Below are 24,094 nucleotides of genomic sequence, written 5' to 3' on the forward strand. Positions count from 1 at the left end.
AAAAAAAATATAAGTTAAATTAGTAAAAATTAATGCCGAAGACACCCCACCAAAAGAGTATCTATAATGTCAGAAAGGGGGCGCATGTGCACACAAAAAAAGAAGTTAATTTCTTCTAGTTTCCAATAGGACACTGCTTCAATAAGCGGTCCATTCATATTGTGAATTTCGTCAAAAACGTTTAATATGGTTTAAAATCATGTTAACGGGATACCATTTAGTATTCCATTTTAATTTTGATAAATTCTAAAATCGAGTATCCCATGATAATTTTTATACTTATAATTACAACTTCCTCCTCCCTCCATGAAAGGTGACAAATCACAAAAACCCAGAATCAAACAGCAGCGCCAAGCCAGTACAACTGCTCTTCATCTCTCACTTCAGCTCTCCTGGTAAGACTCCATTACCTTCACCTCTCCTCCCTCTCTTCAATAAAATGCCCTAATATCTTCATCACCCTATCCGAAAATCACTCTCTCCCAGCAACACGATGGATCTGTCTCTCATCCGTCGGGCTGTGAAGCGTACGAATCGATTAATACACTCTTGATCTTTGTATCACGTACGAATCGATTAATACAATCTTGATCTTTGTATCGCATGTACCGATTCAGCTTGGAGTTGTTTAGATTATCATCGATCATGTTGCAGCTAAATGAATACGTTTTGGTGTTGTCAGAAGGACTATGCTTTCTTTAATTGGTCTAGCTTTCGCTTACACCTCGTATTTACTGTTGTATGATTGGTTGTGATTTGCCATAGTCGCCGCGGCTTCGAAGTGAGAGTTCGGAAGAATGAAGCTGACTCCGAGAGAGGTTGAGAAGCTTATGCTACACGATGCTGGATACCTTGCACAGAAGCGTCTTGCTCGCGGCCTGAGGCTCAATTACACTGAAGCTGTGGCACTTCTAGCAACACAGGTTTTGAAAATTTACTTGGGTGCAACAACTATTTTGCATGCTTTAGTTACATTGGTGATTTACTTGCACTCATTGTAAGCGTCTGTCTCTTTGAAATGGACGTGAATTCAATTATGAACATGATTTAAATCTTTTCGACGTTAACTTGACGTCTTTTACAGACATGAGAGTATGAGATTAAAGAAGGTGATTTCTGAAAATGCATACACAAGGGAAGATCCAAAATGTCCCTTGAACTATGCTGTTCAGGAACTGGATGTTTGATGACCTTTGCGTGTTTGTTCTATTTTGTAGATTTTGGAATTTGTTCGTGATGGTGAGAAGACAGTGGCAGAATTGATGGACCTAGGGAAGCAGTTGTTAGGAAGGTATGATCTTTATTGTGCATAAAAAAACAACTCCTTTTACCCATGTGAGTACTATTATCATTCCTGCAATAATATTGACTATTAATTTCTAATGTGAATATTGCATCTAGATGGAGATATGAATTTATCTTACTCTAGAAATGAATTAACGAACGTAAAGTCATCTTTGTTCGATAATGTTTGATGTTGAGAGTTTGAAAAACTCAGCCAAGAACAAGAAGAGCTAGCATATTATGTCTCAAAAACATTGTTCTTTCAAAATAAGAGATGAAAGGACAATGGATTGCTCATGTATGCATTCTCGAAGTTCTGACACCAATTAGAGTGTCATTGACATCAACTTCTAGGTTTTTTGAGGTTTACTGATTTTAATGTACAAGGGAACAAGGATACTTATCAAGAAATTTACTTCAGAATGATGATAATTGAGTTTAACATATAAATGTCCCAAGTTACTCTAGCTTCAAGAGAACATTTGTATGGGGGCCTTATTTTAGTGCCATAATATGTTGAGGGATGAATACTCTGACTGGCACTTGGACTATGACCCTGCTTCGTTTAACTTCTTCAATCGTTTCTTTTGCCTACAAGAACCCGTCAGAGGCAACCAGCCAACGGGGTGTGGCCGGAATGCCCTCTGATGGTTGAGTAGGCAACAGAGCAAATGACTTGGTTGATCTAACTCAATCAAGCTCAGGTTAGAAAGCTAAGCGTAGCTAAAGGAAGTAAAGAGAGAGAGAGAGAGAGAGAGAGAGAGAGAGAGAGAGAGAGAGAGAGAGAGAGAGAGAGAGAGAGAGAGAGAGAGAGAGAGAGAATTTATAGCTCATTTTGAATGAATTGTGTGTCGCCTCTCTCCATTGGTTTGCTGCTTCTATTTATAGGCCAAGATGAGAGCTTATCCTGAGGAAGGTTACCACTCAGCTAACCCTGGTCGATCATCATTGTCCTTTTTGGAGATCTTCAAGTTTAGGTTTGGTAAAGTGGTTTGTTCTGCCACAAGCTACTCCAGGGAGGCAGGGATTGTCTGATTTGACATGTTGTAATCATCCAATTTGCATGCCTCGCCAATGGTTGACGGTTGCGATAGCCCTACTCAGATAACTTTTAGAGGGTATGCTCTGTCTCAGCTGATAGCTTGGCCGAGGTCTCTACTAGTCGGGCTCCTTGTGTTGGCTGTTACCTTACTCTTAAGTGCTGAGTATGCCTCTTGTACACTTTGTGCCAATAGCTTTTGCCCTTCGGACACTGCTAGTGCTGAGCCTTTTCTGGTCAGTGGTTGAGTGCTGACACCAACTGCGAGAATTGCCGGGGCCATTCCTGCTGGCACCTCAGGATTAGGGTCACGTGTCACCCACCATTTATTACTTCGTCGTTTCCCTCTTGATTAGCCTTGGATGGCAGATTGTCAGTCAATAGCTTGTGATTAACATTTCACGTTCCCTAAATTCATTAAAGTCTTCTAGTAGCTTACTACCAATATGGAAGGAGAAGGGGAGATTTTTGATTTAAAAATTTAACGATGTTTTTTGTTGAGGATCTTGGTGAACGCTTTATTGGCAACTAAAGGAACTGAATATGAAATTTTTTTGTTAACAGGAGACAAGTTCTTCCAGCTGTTCCACATCTTTTGCATACTGTGCAGGTACTAACATTATCGATCTTGTGGGGTATGTTTCTTCTTCAGTCGTTTTGCTGCAGATATATGCAACTAATGATTTGCATCATCAATACATATGACGATGGCCAGGACATGTTGAATCCTCTTGTTGTTGGTACTGTTAATATAACTGCTTCATCCATAAGGATTGTATCCTTTGCTTTATAATCTTATTATTTGCAAAGTGTATCACTTCACTATAAAGCCCATTTCTGCCTAAATAACGGCTTCACGGCCTGTAGGATGTTACGGTTTTAGGAACAAAATTCTTTCATCTGTGAACTTATTTCCTATTATTGCCTCGAGTTGTCAGATTTAAAGCTGATTCTTTCTGCCTTTCTGTTTCCCTTTTTTTTTTAATCCCATTCTATTTTTCTTTCTTTTCTGTATCAATAGGTAAAGCCACTCACTTTTCAATTTGATTATCTTAGATAATATCAGCTCACTTACTGATTCTTCATTCAGGTTGAAGGGACCTTTCCTGATGGCACAAAGTTAATCACCATCCATGACCCAATTGCCAGTGAACATGGAAATCTGGAGCTAGCTTTACATGGCGCTTTTCTTCCAGGTAATTTTTTGGTTTTAGGGTACCTGAGCTTTACTTTCTTTGTACATGGTCACCATAATTGTGGTACAGAACTAAGGTCAAAGGCTATATGTCCGTGATTCTGAGTCTAGGTACACGTGACTCGTCAAAATGTGTAGGATGGAAACCTAATCACCATGGGGATCATTCTGACCTTATTATGATCTTCTGATGATGAATGCTAATACTTCCATACTTCTCATGTTTTTCTTGTCTTGATGTCACGTACTTATACATAGTCAAATCTGTTTTCTCTCAATTATCTTTCACTGCCAAGCCTTGTTCACTTAACATTGGGGAATAATTGTCTTTGTCAGATTAAGTTTGTTACGCCATTTTGTGCATAAGGATTGGTTCTCCTTTGGCTTAAGCTTCATTCTTTCTCTTGCTTTATTTCTTCTCTTTCTAGTTTGTTTCAAATAGCTTATCCATTTTTGATCTGCCCAGTAAAGCCTTTCAAATAGATGAGCTTGCAAACTATTATCCTCTAACTGTAGCAATATTGGTCTGATCGGTTAGTTCAAGTTGCATACTTGTAGGTATGACTTTGAGTCAGATGAGGCCTGCCGATGATGATATGTATTTTCTCTTTTCTGCTGCAATTTTACTCCACTTCTAGGAGCTTTGAATATTGCATACTTGTAGCTATAACAGTTGCTCTCTGTATTAGGTTCATGTTGTTAATCAGCAGTGGAACATATTTAGGTTAGAGATACATTTGAAGGTAGCCTAAGAAACTATTATAAAGATTTCTGCAGTTAAGCTTATTAAGGTTGAAGTTGTGGAAATGTATTGTTCTGAATTTGACCTAAATCTTCTCCTTGCATTCGAAAGACGGAACAGTGTATTAACTTGTAGTCTTTCATGCATTTAGTTTTGTTTTCCTCTGATTTGGTAATGAGCACAGGAGATCTGTTTTATATTTAATGGGCATATATAGGTAAGGCAATGAGAGGTCTTGATCTACAATGCTTCTTATTCTCTAGCAACTCAAGCATTTGCCCTTGTCTAACCTGGTGTCAACAATTTGTTTCTTCGAGGTCTTGGGCTCAAGTCACGGAACTCGTGCAAAGTTTTTTGTTTCTCTTGTATGTTTACCATTTGCACTCCATTATCTAGAGAAAGCTTTTAGAGCATCAGGTTGTGTAACAAAGATTACTCGGAGCGGAATGGATCCTTCCCCCTCCCCCCACCGCGCCCACCCCCCCCCCCCCCCCTCCTCTTTTGTTACACTCCGGCATTCAGCCCCCTTGCATTTGTTTTCTCCAATTTCAAGTGGCCAAGCTTAATTTATTGATTGTGCATTATGAAAAATTCGTATTAGTCTTTGAAGGGCATTGACGGAAGAATGTTAGCTCTGCAGTTCCTTCGCTAGACAAATTTTACGGGATAGTAGATGACAAAATTCCTGGTGAGCTACGACTTGGAGGCAGAAGGATTACGCTAAACCAAGGAAGAAAGGCTGTAACTCTCAAAGTCACCAACACAGGAGACAGACCAGTTCAGGTGCTTGGCTTAAAAATATGATCCTTTTTTTTTTTGGTCGCATCCTTAGTTGGTTTCCCCATTCTGAGGTAATCCCACCTGGCAATGCCAGAACATCTCTACTTGACTAGCATGTGAGAAGCTTTGAATCATTGATGAATGAGCATACAATTCAGTTGCAACTTCCGAAGTTTGAATAGGCAGATTAGGCGTGATTTCATTTTAAGACACATTGAACTGTATCATCCTGAACAACGGTGCTTCACAAGTTGTTCGCTTGTTAGACAGGACCTCGGCCGCATCATAAGAACCATGTTATTATTCTCTTACCCTAACTTACTAATGTTTACGGTTGTCTGTTGGTGGAATTAATTCAAAGTTTTTTAGCATTACCATTTTAGGTTTCTCTGGGTCTATGTAACTCAGTGTTTCTGTCTTATCTAATGATTGTGCTAATCACCGGTTCATTTTGTTGTACTCAAGAAAAATCGGGTGTGAAGATGACTATCATTTTGATAACTGTTAGGGGTTGTCTCACATCGGTTAATTATTTCCTCCAAAACTGGTATATGAGCAGTCTCTCCACTCATTGCCAATTGATTTTGAGTTGGATGCTTTAACATGGTATCAGAGCTAGGCTTTTGGAGGCTTATGGACAAGACTCTCTTGATTGTTTGCCCCTTAAGTGCACCTTGTTTCATTGTTTCCGGTTCTTATGTTATGGATTCATTGTTTTCCTGATCTCCAAGTGCAAGTCAAGGGTCGCACGTATGGGGAAGTGTTAGAGTTTGTCCCACATCAGTTAATTATCTCCACCAAAACTAGTATATAAGCCTGGGCAGCCTCTCCACTCATTGCCAAATTGATTTTGAGTTGGATACCTTAACAATAACATTCAGGTTGGAAGCCATTATCACTTTATTGAGGTGAACCCCTGCTTAGTTTTTGATCGAAGGAAAGCATATGGCATGCGGTTGAACATACCAGCTGGAACAGCTACGCGATTTGAGGTATGACCTTTTGACCTTATCTGACTTTCAATTGGGATTGTACGACTATGATGATTTCTGAGGGAAAGAAGAATTAAGTAGCAAAGTTTTACTTGATGTATCATCCTGATACACGCATATTCTTTTGCCTAGAACTATTATTGGATCCAAAATTTGCGTCTAGTAAGATATGAACTTCTATTAGAATTAATGAGGACATTGTGTGGCACTAGGGAACGATTGATGTTAACTTCCTTCCTTGTGATAAGTAGATTGGAGACTTTGTACTGCAGCGTTTTAGATCAATTTATACCTGGAAATATAAAAGTACTAAACTGCATAGCTTTTGGACGTGCAAAACTTTTTTTTTTGATAACCAAGTGTCCGGGCCAGCTTATGCGAACCTCAACTGATCCTGGGGAATCATAAACCCACCGTCCACTAGCGGAGGCCCACTTGAAGCCGAAGCAAATGCTCCGTATGGACTAGCCCCCCAGAGGAGTCGATAGCACCTGAAAGGTTGCGAACCTGGAACTGAGGAGGGAGCAAAACCCTAAGTCCTAGGCCTTGGCCACTAGGCCAACCCTCGGGGTTAACATGCAAAGTTTTGTGTATAGACAGTAACAAAACCAACAATGGATGTACTCACAAAAAGGCACAATCGAGGAATTCAGTGATGTGCAAAATGACCTATGAAGACCGAAGAAGCACGGACACGGATACGGGGTACGGACACGACACAGATATGCGGACATGTCATTTCTCAGAAAATTAGGACCAGGACACATCGGAGACACGTCAAATGTAAAGTGTATTTGTATTATAGAGGTATATTATGAATTCATATAAACGTCGGAGACATTTTAATGTGTCGTTAGCATGTTCCAAGAGTGTTGCCAGCATGTCCTAGAGTATCCACAATAAGTCTAAGTAAAAGAAATAGAGTAAAAACATTGGACAAGTATTTAGGCATGTCCAATAGGTGTCCGGAGAGTGTCGTGTTGTGTCCGTTGCTGGCACGTGTCGGACACGGATATGTGAGGCTGCTAGACGTGTCCGTGCTTCTTAGATGAACACAACACTACTTCAGAAATAGTTAGTTCAGTTAGGGAGCTCTTTTAACAACAAGATGTGGACAAAAAGACAGGTCTTAATCTTAGCTTATTGATGCTGAAATGACAAAAATTAAGGAACTGAAGGCACTAATTGGCGAATCCAGACATATCTAGCTTCCAATTTTTTTTGGATAGAACAGAATGAAAACTCTATGTTCACATTTCTTCTGTATGAGTATGATTTTTATAAATATTTGGTTACTTCGCTTTTTTACTCGTTGAATAGTTCTTATCAAGCATCTTTGCTCTTTAACTTGTCCCCAGTTTGAAGTTAAGGATTGTACAAATTTTTGTTTGCTTTTCCAGCCAGGGGATTCTAAAAGTGTTAATCTTGTAAGGATTGGTGGTAAGCAAGTGATCAGAGGAGGAAACGGCATTGTTGATGGTCCAGTTGATGATGCCAATATCACCTCAATGATGGAAGCGGTGCACACAAAAGGCTTTAAGCATGCAGAAGAGACAAATGCCAGGTTTAAAATTTGGCCCCAAGCAATTTTGCTGAATTTTTTTGTTATGTTTATGTTGTACCATATAAAAGTTAAGTTAGCTTTTTTTGAACTGCCAGAAAAGTTAACTTGTTTGACATATTGGTCATGCATAACAGAAGTTGCCCTGGGGCTGATTTTGCAGTGAAGGTGTCATTGCTGAAGGATCTTCTACCTCTACAATTTCTCGTGAGGCCTATGCTAACATGTATGGTCCCACAGTTGGTGACAAAGTTCGGCTTGGTGATACAGATTTATTTGCGGAAATTGAAAGAGATTTTGCAGTATATGGCGATGAATGTGTATTTGGAGGTGGAAAAGTTATAAGGGATGGAATGGGGCAGGCTTGTGGATATGCAGCTTCTGACTGTCTAGATACAGTTGTTACAAATGCTGTGATAATTGATTATACAGGAATTTTCAAGGCAGATATTGGTATTAAAGGAGGTGTTATTGTTTCTCTTGGAAAAGCTGGCAACCCAGACGTCATGGATGGGGTATCCTATGACATGGTCATTGGCGTAAGTCCCAACTCGCACTGTAGTTAAATGGCGGAGGTATGATCATGTGTCACATTAACCTTTATTTCAATCAGGTTAACACCGAGGCTATTGCTGGAGAAGGAATGATCATAACCGCAGGGGCCATAGACTGTCACGTGCACTTCATATGCCCTCAATTGGCGCATGAAGCAATAGCAAGCGGTGAGATTTTCTAGATGATTGAGAGTTTACTTGGCGGGGTCATTTTGGTTGAAAGCTTATCTAATCTAAACACATTTGAAAGGAAAAAAGGAAAAGACAAATTGGGGCTCAAATGGTGGGTGTTCTTCTCCTTTTCCATTTAAAAATGTCTTATAGTTTCCCTAGCCAATCAGATGGTTGCATCACATGTCGCCTCCACAACTTAACTATAATTCTTGATGCACACCCTCTTAAAGCTGGAATAAGTAGATGTTTGTTATTGTCCAAAGTTGCATCATACCTTGATAAACTTCATAAAACTTTCATTTGTCATATTATGCCACATGTTAGAGTAGTAGTCACTTCAATCCTAATGCTTATAAAGTGTGGTAGAATGTATTGCTGTAAAGTTTGACTCCAGAATTGAGACCCAAAAAGTTAGGGTTTATTTCTCATTACGTTACACTTATACAAATGTAAAAAGTAATTACACATTAGACCCTTTTCTCCTAATCTACTTACATAAGAGATGTAAACTACAACTAATTATATATAAACCATAACTTAACACTCCCCCTCAAGTTGGTACGAAGATATCAATCAAGCCCAACTTGAACACGATGGTGTGGAAACTCTTGCTACCAAGCCTTTTTGTAAATATGTTAGCCTGTTGATCTTCAGATCTCACAAAAGGCATACATATCAAACCTGCACTCAGCTTCTCCTTGATGAAGTGCCTGTCAATCTCTATATGCTTCGTTCTGTCATGTTGAACAGGATTATGAGCAATGTTGATGGCAGCTTTATTATCACAGTAGAGTTTCATAGGACCATTATCAGTAATTCCCAAATCACGTAACACGGTTTGGAGCCACAAGAGCTCACAAACGCCATGAGCCATAGCTCTGTACTCAGCTTCTGCACTAGACCTGGCGACCACTTATTGCTTCTTACTTCGCCAAGTAACCAAATTTCCCCCAATGAAAGTACAATAGCCAGAAGTAGAGCGTCTATCATTCACAAAACCAGCCCAATCAACATCAGTAAATGTCTCCAATCACAGGTGGCCATGATTAGAGAACAGAATTCCCTTTCCTGGAGCTGATTTGAGGTACCTCAAGATACGATAAACTGCATCCAGATGCGAAGCACGAGGGTCATGCATAAACTGACTAACAACGCTCACTGCATAAGTAACATCTGGTCGAGTGTGAGCTAAGTATATTAGTCGACCCACAGTCGCTGATATCTCTCCTTGTCAGTGCACTCCCCCACATTGCCACTAAGATGGTGATTCGCCTCAATAGGAGACTTGCAAGTCTACAGCCCAGCATACCCGTTTCTTCCAAAAGATCAAGTATATACTTCCGTTGGGAGATAAAAATACTTCTATCAGACCTTGCCACTTCCATGCCAAGAAAGTATCTTAGTGATCCAAAATCCTTAATCTCGAATTCTTGAGCCAGACTAGATTTGAGATTAAGAATTTCATTCACATCATTGTCTGTCATTATTATATCATCAACACACACAATAAGGACAACAATCTTACCAGCGCCTCCCTTGATGAACATAGTATGATCTGTATGGCTCTGTTTGTTTCCAAACCCTAACATAGCCTTGGAAAATAATTCAAACCACGCTCTAGGTGATTTCTTCAGCCCATATAGGGCCTTCTTCAATCTACACACCTTCCCTTTAGCCTCAGAGGAAGAGAAATCTGGTGGTACGTCCATATACACCTCCTCTTCTAGCTCACCATGGAGAAATGCATTTTTCACATCAAACTAGTGAAGGGGCCAATTCAAATTGGTAGCACAAGAAAGCAGAGCTCGCACAGTGTTCATCTTTGCTACTGGTGCAAACGTCTCCTCATAGTCATACCATAGGTTTGAGTAAAACCCTTGGCAACAAGTCTCGCCTTGTATCTCTCAACTGTACTATCAGCATTCTGCTTAACAGTGAAAACCCACTTGCATCCTACTGATTTCTTTCCTCTTGGAAGTGATACTAGCTCCCAAGTGCCATTCTTTTTCAAAGATGTCATCTCTTCTACCATAGCTCCTTTCCACTTAGGTATTATGAATGCATCCTGCCAATTCTGTGGAATACATATAGAAGAAAGAGACGAAACAAAGGCATGGTACGAAGGAGATAAACGATCATAAGAAACAAATTGAGAAATGGGATGTTGAGTACATAACCTAACACCTTTCCGAAGAGTAATAGGAAGATTATCAGACTTAATAAAGGGAGGTTCAATAGGAGAAGATTCATTACCAGATAAGTCAGATAAGGAATCCGGAACTGAAGCAAGGGATTGCAATTGACATGGTGGTATTACACATGAGGACTTTCCTTTCTTCTTTCTAATGTAGGTCTTTAAGTTAGACTCTTTCAGCCGTTGTGGTAGTTCCTCAATATTGTCACTAATGTCATGAGTTGCTCTTTCAGCAGATATTGGTTCCTCTTTAAATTGTTTCATCTTCCCCTCACCGTGATTATAAAAAGAGGTAAACATCTCTTCCTCCCTCATCTCTTCCTGCAAATACCCCCACCCCCCCCCCCCCCCCCCCCCCCGGGAAGAGATGGAATGGAGAGAGAGTAAAAGGACACTGTTTTCCAAAAAGTAACATCCATAAAGACATAAAACTTTTTAGAGTGAGGATCATAACATTTATAGACCTTCTAGGTAAAAGAGTACCCAATAAAGACACACTTATGGGCTTTAGGACCTAACTTGCCCCTAGAGGGATGAGGGGCATGAACAAAACACACACAACCAAACACCCGCGGTGGGAGAATAGTGACACGAGAACTATGAGGAAGACACTCAATAGGAGTTTTGAATTGGAGAACACTAGATGGCATACGGTTGATAAGATAAATAGTAGTAAAAATCGCCTCTCCCCAAAAAAATTTGGGAATATTTATGGTGAATAAAAGAGAGCGAGCTATCTCAGCAAGATGACGATTCTTGCGTTCAGCAACTCCATTTCGTTGTGGAGTGTCAACACAAGTCATCTGATAAAGAATACCATTTTCTTCTAAGAATGCCCTAAAATTCATATCTATATACTCAGTCCCATTGTCACTATGCAGAATTTTAATATTCGTATCAAATTGAGTGCGTACCATGGCATAAAAAGATTTAAAACAAGAAAAGACATCACTTTTTGATATAAGTAAATACACCTAAGTAACACGAGAATAACAATCAATAAAAATGACAAACCACCGAAAATCTTTAAGAGAGGTAACAGGGGAAGGACTCCAAACATCAGAATGGATAACTGTAAAAGGAGACGCACTCCGTTTATTAATATGTGAATAAGAAGAATGCTTATGTTTGCCAAGCTCACAGGCTTCAAAAAAAAAACTAACTCCTAGGAAAATACTTTATTAAATTAGGAAAAATTTTATTTAAGATTCCAAAGGAGGGATGACCCAATCTACGATGCCACTGATGTAACATAGTAAGAGCTGCCCCCGTATCTACTTGCAGAGCAAGACCACATCACATGGGTGGACGAGGTGCAGACTCCAAAAAATAGAGGCTACCATGTGATTTACCACTGCCAATCACCTTCCCCGTATCTAGTTCCTGAAAGACACAATGAGTAGGAAAAAAGGTCACAGAACAATTTGCAAAACGAGTAAGGCTACTAACAGACATAAGATTAGTGGCAAAATTGGGAATATGTAAAACTGAAGAGAGAGAAATAGAAGGAGAATAACGAACGGAACCATTGCCTAAGATAGCAGAGAATGACCCATCTGCTATTTAGATCTTATCCTTACCAAAACAAGTAGAGTAAGAATCAAACACAGAGGAACACCCAGTCATATGATCTGAGGCACCAGAATTTATAATCCAAGGAATAGCAGAAGAGGCAGTAAATGCATTTAGCCGAGATACCTGTGTGAGCAAAATGGATGAAGTAGGAGCTGCAGTGGAAGAGGAAGCTATAGTAGATGGAGAATTAGCCCGAGCCATAAGGTGCCGGAGAGTTTGTATCTCCCCTTGAGAGAAACCACCAACATGATCAGATGACGCCGGAGTCCCAGAACTGTACCCAGAATCAGGCAATGTGCCAACTGTAGACTCCGAAACATGGGCCTGGGTCCGAGAACGCACCGGACCACGACCATGGCCACCGCGTCCACCCTCGCGCCGACGAGAGGGCTTGCCATGTAGCTTCCAACAAAAATCCTTGGTATGACCAGTGTTGTGACAATAATCACACTGCAGTGACGCACGATCAGGAAGCCCACTGCTAGTACTAGACAGTGACTTGCCACCCTGGAGAATAGGCCCACTATCAGAATCAAAATGACCCTGAGGAGTAGCAACCAGGGCAGAACGATCAGAAATAGGAGGGTGCAACATAGCACCCCTCCTACTCTCCTCCTGCTGAACAATAGAATAGGTCTCTCCCAAGGATGGAAACGGAACACGACCCAACACCTGCACTCTAATCGGATCAAGCTCCAGATCAAGAACAGCAAAAAAAATCATAAACACGCTTTGTCTCCATCCTTTTTAACCAATTAGCCACATCCACAGCACAAACAGCCTGAAAGCCATGATAATAATCAAATTCCCCCAAGCTCCACTCAAGTCAGCAAAATATACAGCAACAGAACGATGATTTTGCTCCAATGTACAGAGCCTCTTCCTCAACTCAAAACACTGTGCATCATTACCTTGCTGAGAATAAGTCTGGGCAGCAGTAGTCCAAATCTGATGTGGAATATCAAGCAGCAGGAAAGTATGGCGAATATCAGCTCTCATAGAGTTAAACAACCAGGTCATGACTAACGATTTCTGAGATTTAAACTTCTTGAGTTCCACCGCCTCAACAGGTGGAGTAACAGGACCCTCAATGAACTCTGACATCCTTTTGGCCTCAATAGCCAAAATAAAAGTACGAGACCAAATCAAATAGTTGGTACCATCTAACTTAGTATGGCAAATATCCAGAGAAAAATTATCTAACGTCCTTACATGACTCAACTCATCATTCGTATTAGCGGAAGCTTTTTGTTTATCCTCTGACATTCTAATAGACAAGCAGTGACAAACTACTAACAAGGTGACTGGAAAAAGAAAGTATCACTAGAAAAAATTTAAAAAGAAATGAACTGAACCTTGGATGAGCAGGCCCAGTGGATTTCAGAAGTAATCGGAGATAACCCAGCAGTAGTTTGTAAAGTACGAGTTGCCCCAAGTCAGCACCGAAGAACCCAGTCAATACAATACTCCAAACCAACTATTTCGAGTGCCAAAAAATAAAAAAGGCTGAAATTGATAGGTCTGGTCTTCTCTGGCACCGAAAAAAAAACTTGAAAGTCCAGACCCAGTCAACTATTGGACCTGTCGGGATCTCCAATGGCTAGAAAAGAGCAGCGCTGGTGATTGGCAAGTCGGTGAGGGCAGGAGGAAGTCGCCGGAGGTCAGCGACGTTCACCGGAGATCGGCGAGTGAAGGCCGACTATGAATACCTGTCCGAAGAAAGGTTAGAGACTCGTCGGAGCCTGATTGAAGGCAAACGAAGAGAAGTCAGAGGTTTCGTTGGAGCTTTATGAGAGGCCGGCGACAGTAGAAAGGGCTGACGCTGATGATGGCAGAACGATGGGTCCCAAGGTGATCGATAGCTTTGATACCATGTAAAGTTTGACTCCAGAATTGAGACCCAAAAAGTTAGGGCTTATTTCTCATTACGTTATACTTATACAAATGTAAAAAGTAATTACACATTAGACCCTTATCTTCTAATCTACTTACATAAGAGATGTAAACTTCAACTAATTATATATAAACCCATAACTTAACAATTGCCTTGTTATATTATGCCACATGTTAGAGTAGTAGTCACTTCATTCCTAGTGCTTATAAAGTGGGTAGAATGTATTGCCACCTAGGGTTTTCATGAATATTTTGGTGCTACATGTCTCAGTATTCCGATGCAAAACTTTAACACCCGAAGTTGGGGCTTCAATTATCTTTTCAGTCTAGATACAGTCTGCAGCTTGAGGCTGAAAAACACGTAAGACTAATGCACCACCTCACAAGGCATCCCCGTGTAGATGTCTATATCAGAGGCATATTGCAGTTTTTTTCATAACTCATAAGCAAGGAAGAATGTCCCTCCAGATATTTCTGTTTTTCTGAACAGCAATCCAGATATTTCTTTCTTTTGTGTAAGCCTCTGAGGTCAATTGTCATAGTGCTGTTTTTTCAGTAGCCGTGATGCTGTTGCTGGTATCTTCGTAGAGGTGGTGACAAATGGTAAATCCGCAATACCTGCGTAAGTGGAAAGTTGCCCATCTTCCGCAGAGTTTCCAAATACATTAAGTCATGAATACTTCCTTCAGTTTGACAAAGAGATCATGGAGACGTCCTTAAAGATGATTCATGGATTGACTTCTGCAAACCACACTGGAAGAAACTCCTCCAATGGATAAGAAAATGTGTTAAATATTATTGTTGCTTTGATGATGTTTGTAACTGTGAACTTTTTTATGAAACTGATAGTTTTGTATCTGCAGAGGATTGGTGAGTTGTTTCTGACAGTATTATCACTGTGTGTGCACATCATTATGGTCTAATTCTGTTGATTGGTGCTGCATTTCCTTGCTATGTGTTTTCATATAAACAGGCCTTGATTACTTAGGTTACAGTTTAACCACGATATGGGCCAGTATATTGGTTTCTTGTCACCTTGAAAGTTGTCCTCAGTAAAAGAAACTCATGTTTTTTGTTCCAAAATTGAGATCATAACAAATAAAATTTTGGTGATCGCTAGCAAGTAAATAGGATTTTCTTTCATACATACGGTTATTCACTTCATTTTCCTTGTATTGATAACCTATGTAGGCATCACAACTTTAGTGGGTGGAGGGACCGGACCTGCTGATGGGACACGTGCAACAACATGTACTCCAGCACCAGTACAAATGAAGTTAATGCTAGAATCCACTGATGACCTGCCGCTAAATTTTGGTTTTACTTGCAAGGTATTCTTATTTGTGAATAACAGTTCTGATTTGTACATGTTCAAGCATCTTGCTCTCCATTCAAGACTGGATTATGTTCTGATTCCTGTTGCTATGTGCGTGTGTGCGTGTGTGTGCACTTGCTTCTGTGTATGTGTATGTTTGTTTATTCTCTGTGTGTGTTCTACTCGAGGAAGCTGTTCATGCATGTGTGTCTGGCTCATGTCTTTGTGCCTTTGGCCTCATTAGGGAAATGGTTCCAAACCTGAAGGGCTTCATGAAATAGTTAGGGCTGGAGCAATGGGACTGAAGCTTCACGAGGATTGGGGAACTACTCCTGCTGCAATAGACAACTGTTTGACGGTTGGCGAACAGTATGACATTCAGGTTTCTCTTTTATACCTTTTTGACTTCCGCAGTGAAGAAACATAATTTCTATGTTAGCTCTTAGCTCATAGTTGTCACCTATACGTCCTGCCAAATTCAACAGGTTAATATCCACACTGATACCTTGAATGAATCTGGATTTGTGGAACACACAATTGCTGCATTCAGAGATAGAACAATTCATACTTACCACAGGTACAATCTGCATTCAACCCACCCCACCACAGCCCACCCCAACCCCCCAGGAAAATCGGAAAACTTGATGGTTATCTTTATCCCTTTGGAGTATGTAGACCATTTAATGAAATTGCAACTTCTTTGCCATTCTTGATCAAAATACTTGTAAAATCGTTGTGGTATATTTGGCTGCAGTTTGGCATTTTGGCTTTGTGCTAGGGGACCCTCCTTTCTTTCATGATTTTACTTTGGTGCTTTTACAGGCTTTTGGTGCCCTAGTTTTTTTCTTTGGTAAATGCCTCTATGTGAATCTATTACTCACCTTTATCTATAAAATAAAAAAACCCCATGCAAAAATTGTTCGTGTTCTATTTCTGATCCTTTGTTAACTAATCTGTTTTCACATGACTATGCCACCTCTTACCCTTTCGGCCAGTGAAGGTGCAGGCGGGGGTCATGCTCCAGATATCATCAAAGTCTGTGGTGTAAAAAATGTTCTACCCTCATCAACGAACCCAACACGTCCTTATACTTCAAATACCATAGATGAGCACCTTGACATGCTGGTAAAAGATGATAATAGAATCTTGCCACATTACTCAATCCCCATTACTCATGGTGGGTCTTCTCAAATTATTATTTCATGCATACAGATGGTATGTCATCACCTTGACAAGGACATTCCAGAGGATGTAGCTTTTGCTGAATCAAGAATACGGGCTGAAACAATTGCTGCAGAAGATATCTTGCATGACATGGGGGCAATTAGCATCATATCATCTGATTCACAGGCTATGGGTCGTATTGGAGAGGTTACCACTTCATGTTCTCATCATCCTGACCGATACACATCTCCCAATTACTTATGCATCATTCCTAAAATTTAAACTTAAAATATTTTGGTTAGCCAATTGGGTCTTATAGACTTGCATTTGGAACTTATCTGGGAAAAGCAACCATAGGCTTCCATTTGAAAATATTGGCTTTTAACCACATGAAATGTAGGAACACCTTATAGTGATGCTTATTTAAGAGCATTTCAAGGTAGCTAAGAACATGATACTTTGTAGATAGGGAGAAATCATGTTTCAAAAATGATATTTTTCTTTGGAAAAGTAGCCTTTAAAATGGGTCTAGATTAACTGAATTTGCGGTAGTGTTTTTTTCCGTAAGTAACTACAGAGCTCAGAGGATACTCCCTCCGTCCCGCAAAATAGTCCACAATAAAAAGATGTGCAACTTTCAGATCAAAAAGTAAAGCACTTCTGCGCATAATTTTTAAAATCTTTCGCGCCAACTTAAAGAACTAATTGAGATCTTTAATTTGGTGCAACTAAATTTTAAAAATTATGCACTGTACAATATTCTTTATTCAAGAATTATGCATCTTTTTGTAGCGGACTAACTTTGCATGACGGAGGGTAATAATAAAATGGTTGCTCTGCGGAGATAATTTTGATTGGTGCTAAATGTCAATAAATGCAGTTTCCTATGCTATTTTGGCTGTTAAATCCTAGAAATAGTATGGCTTCGAATGATTTGTTTCCTCAAGTTTTGCGAAACCCTTGCTATGTGGTTTTTTTTTTTTCTTCTGTATGTTATGCTTGAAACCCATGCCATGTGGATATTTGTGCTATTATAAGCATATGGCATCTAGCCTCTTCAAGCACTACTATTCACTTCTTTTCTTCGCTCTGTTATTTGGCCTGGAAATATTTTCTTCACGAGATGGCACCAGTAATAATTGGTTAATTTATGCTCTAATTGAAGATTTCAATAGAAGGTGAACTATTTCCATGCATATATACTTTTCTCGGAGACTTGCATCAGTCCCTTGCTTGGGTAGAAGGATTCTTGCTGAACCTTTGTACTTTTAAGTTAAAGCGAGAAGTTATGAGAATAGGCAGTGGTTCATAGGACATAAATCTAAAAGGGCAAAGTCCACTTTCACCCCGTGGTTTGGGCCATGTGCAGCTACACCCCCTCAAGTTCAATTTGGTGCGGATGCACCCCCTGTGCTTTGTGAAAATGTGCAGACGCCTTGAAACAAAATCTTACAATTCAAAAGTTTATGTACGTAGACTTTGTTAGAACTTTTTTGCTAAAACTTGCGGTTTGTACTGTAAAGACTTAACCAAAAGCTTGCAGTTTTTTTAGGAAACTTCTTCGTCCTAGAGGTTATGTGGGTTATGTGCTAACGGAGGTTATTCCATAACAGATTGGGTGTTTTACCTTGGTTAACATTTGTGAACGGTGAACCCAGTACAAGAAGTCAACAACAGGTTCTTAAAAATATCATCGGTTGGGTGCTCTTTTGTTTTCCTTGAACTGATGGTTCTCAGATTTTTCCAGAATGCAGCCTTATCTATCATCCTTCTTGTTTATTTAGTCTAGAATTTTGTTCATTTGTTCATCCTCTGATACATGCTTCAGGGTGTTCACTTAAGTACTCTTGTTACCAGGTTATTTGCAGAACTTGGCAAACTGCTCACAAGATGAAGTTGTCTAGAGGTTCGATTGAACCAAGTGGCTCAGATAACGATAACCTCCGGATCAAACGATACATAGCAAAATACACAATAAATCCTGCTATAGCTAATGGGTTTTCTCATTTTGTTGGTTCAGTTGAGGTAAGCTAATTCACATTCTTGTAATTCATTCAACTTAACCTCAGCTGCAAAGAAGATATAAAATTGAATAATACAAAAAAGTTGGTATTTTGATCTCAAAACTTTATGCTATGACTGGAGTTTTATGACAAAAAGTTCGACTGGAGTTTTGTGAAAAATAAAAAGCTTGATGATTCTGTTATCTCTGATTAAGTTGCTAAAACTTCTGGATAGCCACACAACACTCACTTCTGCCAGGTTCTTCTTTCAATCTCCTGGCTTGTTGCTTGACTCCTTGTTCTTTGTTACATTCATTGGGTTGGAGCATAAATCTTTTTTGTAAAGTTAGCAAATTATCAGTTTACTGGTAATCATCAGTTCCAAACACGTCATGGCTTCCTCGTTCCTACTAAGAAATCTTGCAACTTGGTCAAATTCACACTATATTCAAACTTTCCGCAGGTAGGAAAGTTGGCTGATCTTGTTATTTGGAAACCATCTTTCTTTGGAGCAAAACCTGAAATGGTGATCAAAGGTGGCACAATTGCATGGGCCAACATGGGTGATCCAAATGCTAGCATCCCAACTCCCGAACCGGTAAACAGTTCTTTCGTTTATCTTGATGAGTGTTTCTCTAATGAATGTCACAGGCTTTGCTTCTGATTAAGTGTCCCTCTAATCTTGCCAATATAATGTCGTCCATCAATAAATTTGGCCTTTTAAATTAAAGAACTTACCTACTCTTGCTGCATGACAATCTCCTGTGCCTCTGATTACAGTTCCAAAGCTACTGCAGGTGTTTTACCAGTGCAAGTTCCAACTTGGAGCATTTTTTTCCCAAATCCACTCACTATCATCCTTGAGAAAAGCAAAAATTACATCTATGTCAAAGATTATGTCAATCATTTTTTTAGTTAAATTAGTTGTCAGACAAATCAATTCAATGTCTTCTATTTGGCAACAAAAATGATATTAATTGATGCAGGTCCGGTTTTTATTGGAATTCATGTTATGCAGGTGATAATGAGACCGATGTTTGGAGCATTTGGAAAGGCAGGAAGTGCCAACTCCATTGCTTTTGTCAGCAAGGCATGGACCTCTCTCTCTCTCTCTCTCTCTCTCTCTCTCTCTCTCTCTCTCTCTCTCTCTCTCTCTCTCTCTGTGCGCATTTCGCCTTGTAGAATACATTGATCATCATCCGTTCTATCAAAACAGGCAGCTTTAGACAACGGAGTGAAAGCCTTGTATGGACTCAACAAAAGGGTGGAAGCTGTAGGCAATGTGAGGAGGCTCACCAAACTTGACATGAAGCTTAATGATGCCCTTCCAGACATCAAGGTGGACCCAGAGACTTACACAGTGACAGCAGATGATGTGGTTCTTACCTGCACTGCAGCTACCACTGTTCCCCTTTCTCGAAACTACTTCCTCTTTTAGTCAGGTATGTTCTGAAAATAACTGGAAAATGTGGAAGATTTCCTCATTCTAAACTTAAATAAGCATGTGTCAACTGTTCTCCGAATCACGGCAATAACCATGTGTTATTGGATTTGATATACTGCTGGTATTTCGTTAACGCCATGTTCTTAGTAGAGGTCACTAAATTTCACCAATTCTGGAAAGTGGGAAATTGAGTGCTCTTTCCTTTCCTTCTCTTCTTTTTGATAATGAGTGCTCTTTCCTTACCAGCTGCTGTTTATACACATCTTGGTTATCTAATACTGGGAGTCTTGAACAAAGTCACATGTAGTTGTGTCAGTGGTTTTCGGGATTTTTGCTTTTAACTCAGGCTGTCCGATCAAGTTTATGCAAAAAAAAAAGTTTACACGTACCTCGACTAATCCATCTTGATTCAATTACACCGTTCACTTCAGAGCAAAGATATTTATGGATTGGTCCCATAAGAGTTGATAGCACCTAAGAGGTTTTGAGCCGACTTAGGAATGAGCGAACTCCTAATTAAAAGTCTGAGTCAAGGGCCTTAGCCACCAACCAACACTCTTTTGGGGTTTATTTGTTTTAGTTAAACTTTGTCATTTACTAATCTAATTAATTGGATGAGAGTTAGATTCTCTGTATAATTGGCATATAAGATTATACCAGTTGTATAGGTATATCGGTGGAAGAACCATTTGACATGTGAATTGTGTTTGGAATGTCGACTTTGAGCATTGACTATTTTAGGGATGAGAGTTCATGCTAATTGTGAATCTAAGATGATCCATACCTTAAAAAAAAAATAGTAGTATTCATGTCAGGATAATGTCCTTTTCTTTTCTTTTTGTGTTGAGAACAGTGATATGGTCTGTTCTTATTTTATGGGAGTCATGAGGTTGGTTTAGGGTCATGTGTGAATTTCCTAGTAGTAATATATTTTATAGTCAATCTCAGATCTGTTAATAAGTGGATTTGATAAAATGTACTCTCAATTTCATATTGTTTACGTTGTACTCCTACTGGAGAGCTGCTGCAGTGGAGGAGCAATGTTTCACGTGGGCAACAACTGCATGGGAAATGGGAATTATGTTGGTTGGCCTTAACCATTTTAAAATTCGACTAAAATAAATACTCCTACTCCTTAAGAGAGTTTGGTAACAAAACCCCTGACCGAGTTATTTGATGGATTCGTTTCTCATACTGTAATAAAGTGGTTTAAATTAGTATTTTTCTGAACAAGTTGTAGTGCTTGATAACAGTTCAGTGTTTTTGAAAACGACTTTCGCGTTATCGAAGTCGTGTTTTGAACTCTCTCTCTCAGTGAACTTGGATTGAAAATTGTTTTTTTTTTTTTTTTTTTAAGGATAAAAGTTGCTAGACGTGAGATTCAATGTGGGTATGGACCATTGGACCCCACAGCAATTGCAACGTTACTTCATGGAGTGCTACTTCTCTTTATGGCATTGCAAAGCCACTCGATGTGACTCCGTAGCATATTTAATTTTAATCTCCTTCTCATGTCCTCGGAAACTCTTGTTTGTTTTTTTTTCCCGAATAGTCAAGGTTTTTTGATCAATTTACGCACACCTCAATTAATCTCCTTCTCAGTCCTGTCAAAGGAAGGTAATTGATGACCAATCAAAAAAGTTACTTTCTTGTGATCCGACCTCGATAACTAAACTCTGATCAATCGTATGAGATCAAATCAACCAACCAACCAACCAGACAAACCTTGCATGCTACTGCAAACTCTGGTAACTAGTGCTACCTTATATATATAGTAATAAAGTAGTAGTCCTTATCATGCCCTTTGGCTTTGTACAATACTCCTAAATCTTGGCATTACATACCACATAGTACAGGCACATGGTTTTGACAAAATGGTCCCGCAATACCAGCAGCCCACTTTGGATCTGCATCACAACTTCCAATTGTAAAAGCACAAAAACGATAGATGGATGGAGAAAGCTTATGTGACAGGTTTTGTTGGATATTTTTGTTTTAGGCTATGTTTGTTTCAACATAAAACATTTTACATGTAAAATGATTTTGCCAAAAAGACTTTTTTTTTTGTTTTAATTTTTCGATGTTTGGTTGTTAAAAAAAATTTCCCATTTGTAAATGATCAACGAAATTCTAGGTTCCACAAATTTAAAGAACTAGAGATTTGAGGGATTTGCGTCTACAATTTGGGTGAGGCATATAGATTTATATATGTTCGTATGTAGAGAGACATAGATGTGGGAAGTAGAGAGAGAGAGAGAGAGAGAGAGAGAGAGAGAGAGAGAGAGAAGCAAAGGGGATGGTTTAAGATTTTTTCAACTATGTTAGTGAGTGTGAGTGTGTGTGTGTGTGTGTGTGAGAGAGAGAGAGAGAGAGAGGGTTTCATGGGCAAAAACTGAATTTAAGTGAGAAGGACGAGAGGAGGTTGGGCTAGGGTAAAGTGGTTGGGATCGCATAATCGGAAATTGACTTAAGTTTTGCTAAAAAGTCATTTTCCTCTCATTGCTAGAAAAAATTTTATGGGTGAAATGTTTTTTCCCAAATTTTACAACCAAACACCAAAAATGTGGAAATTATTTTATAGGAAAATATTTTACGCTCAAATAAATGGAGACTTAATCTTGATTTGTTTGTAATAATTTACAAAACGACAAACCCTATTCCCGAATTCGACCAATTGAATTTTGTCAACTCTCTTTTTAATACTCCAATTAATAAAAGAATATGGTCAAAACCTCATGCCTGATATGATGATGCTTGTGATTCTATGAATGTATTAATATTTGATATTTTGGACATTGGAGAAACCTAGCGGGGCTCTGCACCCGGGGAAGGCACCCCATTTTGAAAATCTCAATTTTTCTATGCGAGTTTTAGTACTATTATAATAAAATTTGTAGTAAATTGTAGTAGTATTATTATCATGGCACCTAATTATTAAAACAATTTTATCCTTCTTCCACCAACTTTAAAATAATGTTAGATTTTGGCTCTCTCCTTGCCACATTTGTGCACACTTAGCTAACTCCAATTTTTCAATGTCTATATTGGTGCGACACAATGTCATATGAAATGTCTTTCTCAAAGGAATATGCGCGCATGTAACAAAAGTTCGACATTTCGATTTTTTGAAGGATGACTTTAAAAGTAAAATTGTTAAATTCAATTGGTGAAAAAATCAACAATCTTTTGATGAGACATAAGTCAACCAACCCTGTAAAATTCCTTTAGGACGTGGTAAGGTTTGAATGAGTTGATTGTTACTCCCCCGGCCCAAAAAAATTGTCCGCCCCGCACAAACAAAACTTATATATAATGCATTCTTTTTGGAGAAAAATAATTGACTTTTTAGTTATTAGAGAAAAAAATGTTTGATCTTTTGTTGACAAAATGCATTATTTTAAGTTCTATTTGTACGGACCGGATAATTTTTTTCAGACGGAAGTAGTAACAACTATTTTCGTCCCTGGAAAATATAGATGGGCATGGTAGAATGAGAAGGCGTTTAAGAGAGAACAACTTTGTCCAATGCTATTAGGATCTTCTTCTTTTTTTGATCCGCAGTGCTATTAGGATCTTGCTAACCTCTTTCTTCTGTGATTTGGGGCTAGCTGATCATTGTCCGGGCTTAGGTGCGAACCTAGTCAGGATGTTTGTCTTCGGTTGAGACGCTTTTTTTCCGGCCTTTTGTATCCCGCTTACTATCATTTCGTTCTATTAATAATATTTTTAGTCTTCGCTTTTCAAAAAAATAGAGATGAGAACACTAATTTGTGTTAAAAAGGAGGCGGATTCTCCGCAGTGTAATTGCAGAGAGTTTCTGCAGTTCAATCACAGTCGTTTATCTTTGCATCCAACAGTCCAAACTTTTTATAAAAAAATTCCGGGAAAAAAGCGGAATTTTTTTTTAAAAATCTCGACCATTAAAAACATCATCCGACGGTTACGATCACTTGAACCGCAAAAGATAGGTGCTGTTAAAAAAATCATGACGGAAGTTGGGAGGATTCTGACGACAGAATCCACTCCATATTTGGGTATACGGTATTATACTCCAAACAAGCTGGCCAAGTCATGATCACAAAAATAAGAGTAAAAAAGCTCGCCTAAAAACGGAAAAAAAAAAAAAAGAAAAGGAAAAGCCAGTGACAATACCAAACATGGTTTTGTCCTCCTTTTCACACAATC

The 24,094-nt window shown here is 39.2% G+C and overlaps 1 protein-coding gene across 3 annotated transcripts; it reads left to right on the forward strand.

The window, feature by feature from the left end:
- The first annotated feature begins 243 nt into the window (after window positions 1–243).
- On the forward strand, window positions 244–21,796 carry LOC131309958 (urease). Of its 3 annotated transcripts, none has more exons than XM_058336686.1 (20): window positions 244–395; window positions 766–923; window positions 1,218–1,291; window positions 2,888–2,933; window positions 3,414–3,519; window positions 4,901–5,043; window positions 5,922–6,032; window positions 7,433–7,596; window positions 7,757–8,132; window positions 8,207–8,315; window positions 15,175–15,314; window positions 15,543–15,680; window positions 15,784–15,875; window positions 16,294–16,423; window positions 16,511–16,669; window positions 18,320–18,487; window positions 18,929–19,063; window positions 19,484–19,555; window positions 19,682–19,907; window positions 20,929–21,796. In XM_058336686.1, the coding sequence occupies exons 2-19, from the start codon at window positions 798–800 to the stop codon at window positions 19,901–19,903; spliced, it is 2,511 nt and encodes an 836-aa protein (XP_058192669.1). In that variant the 5' UTR covers window positions 244–395; window positions 766–797; the 3' UTR covers window positions 19,904–19,907; window positions 20,929–21,796. The 3 variants fall into 3 exon arrangements, with proteins under 3 accessions (XP_058192669.1, XP_058192668.1, XP_058192670.1); XM_058336685.1 differs by having other exon boundaries at window positions 20,940–21,796; XM_058336687.1 differs by lacking the exon at window positions 244–395 and adding an exon at window positions 504–527 and having other exon boundaries at window positions 20,940–21,796.
- The last annotated feature ends 2,298 nt before the right edge of the window (window positions 21,797–24,094 follow it).

Source organism: Rhododendron vialii, chromosome 12a (genome assembly GCF_030253575.1).
Source record: "Rhododendron vialii isolate Sample 1 chromosome 12a, ASM3025357v1".
NCBI classification, from domain to species: domain Eukaryota; kingdom Viridiplantae; phylum Streptophyta; class Magnoliopsida; order Ericales; family Ericaceae; genus Rhododendron; species Rhododendron vialii.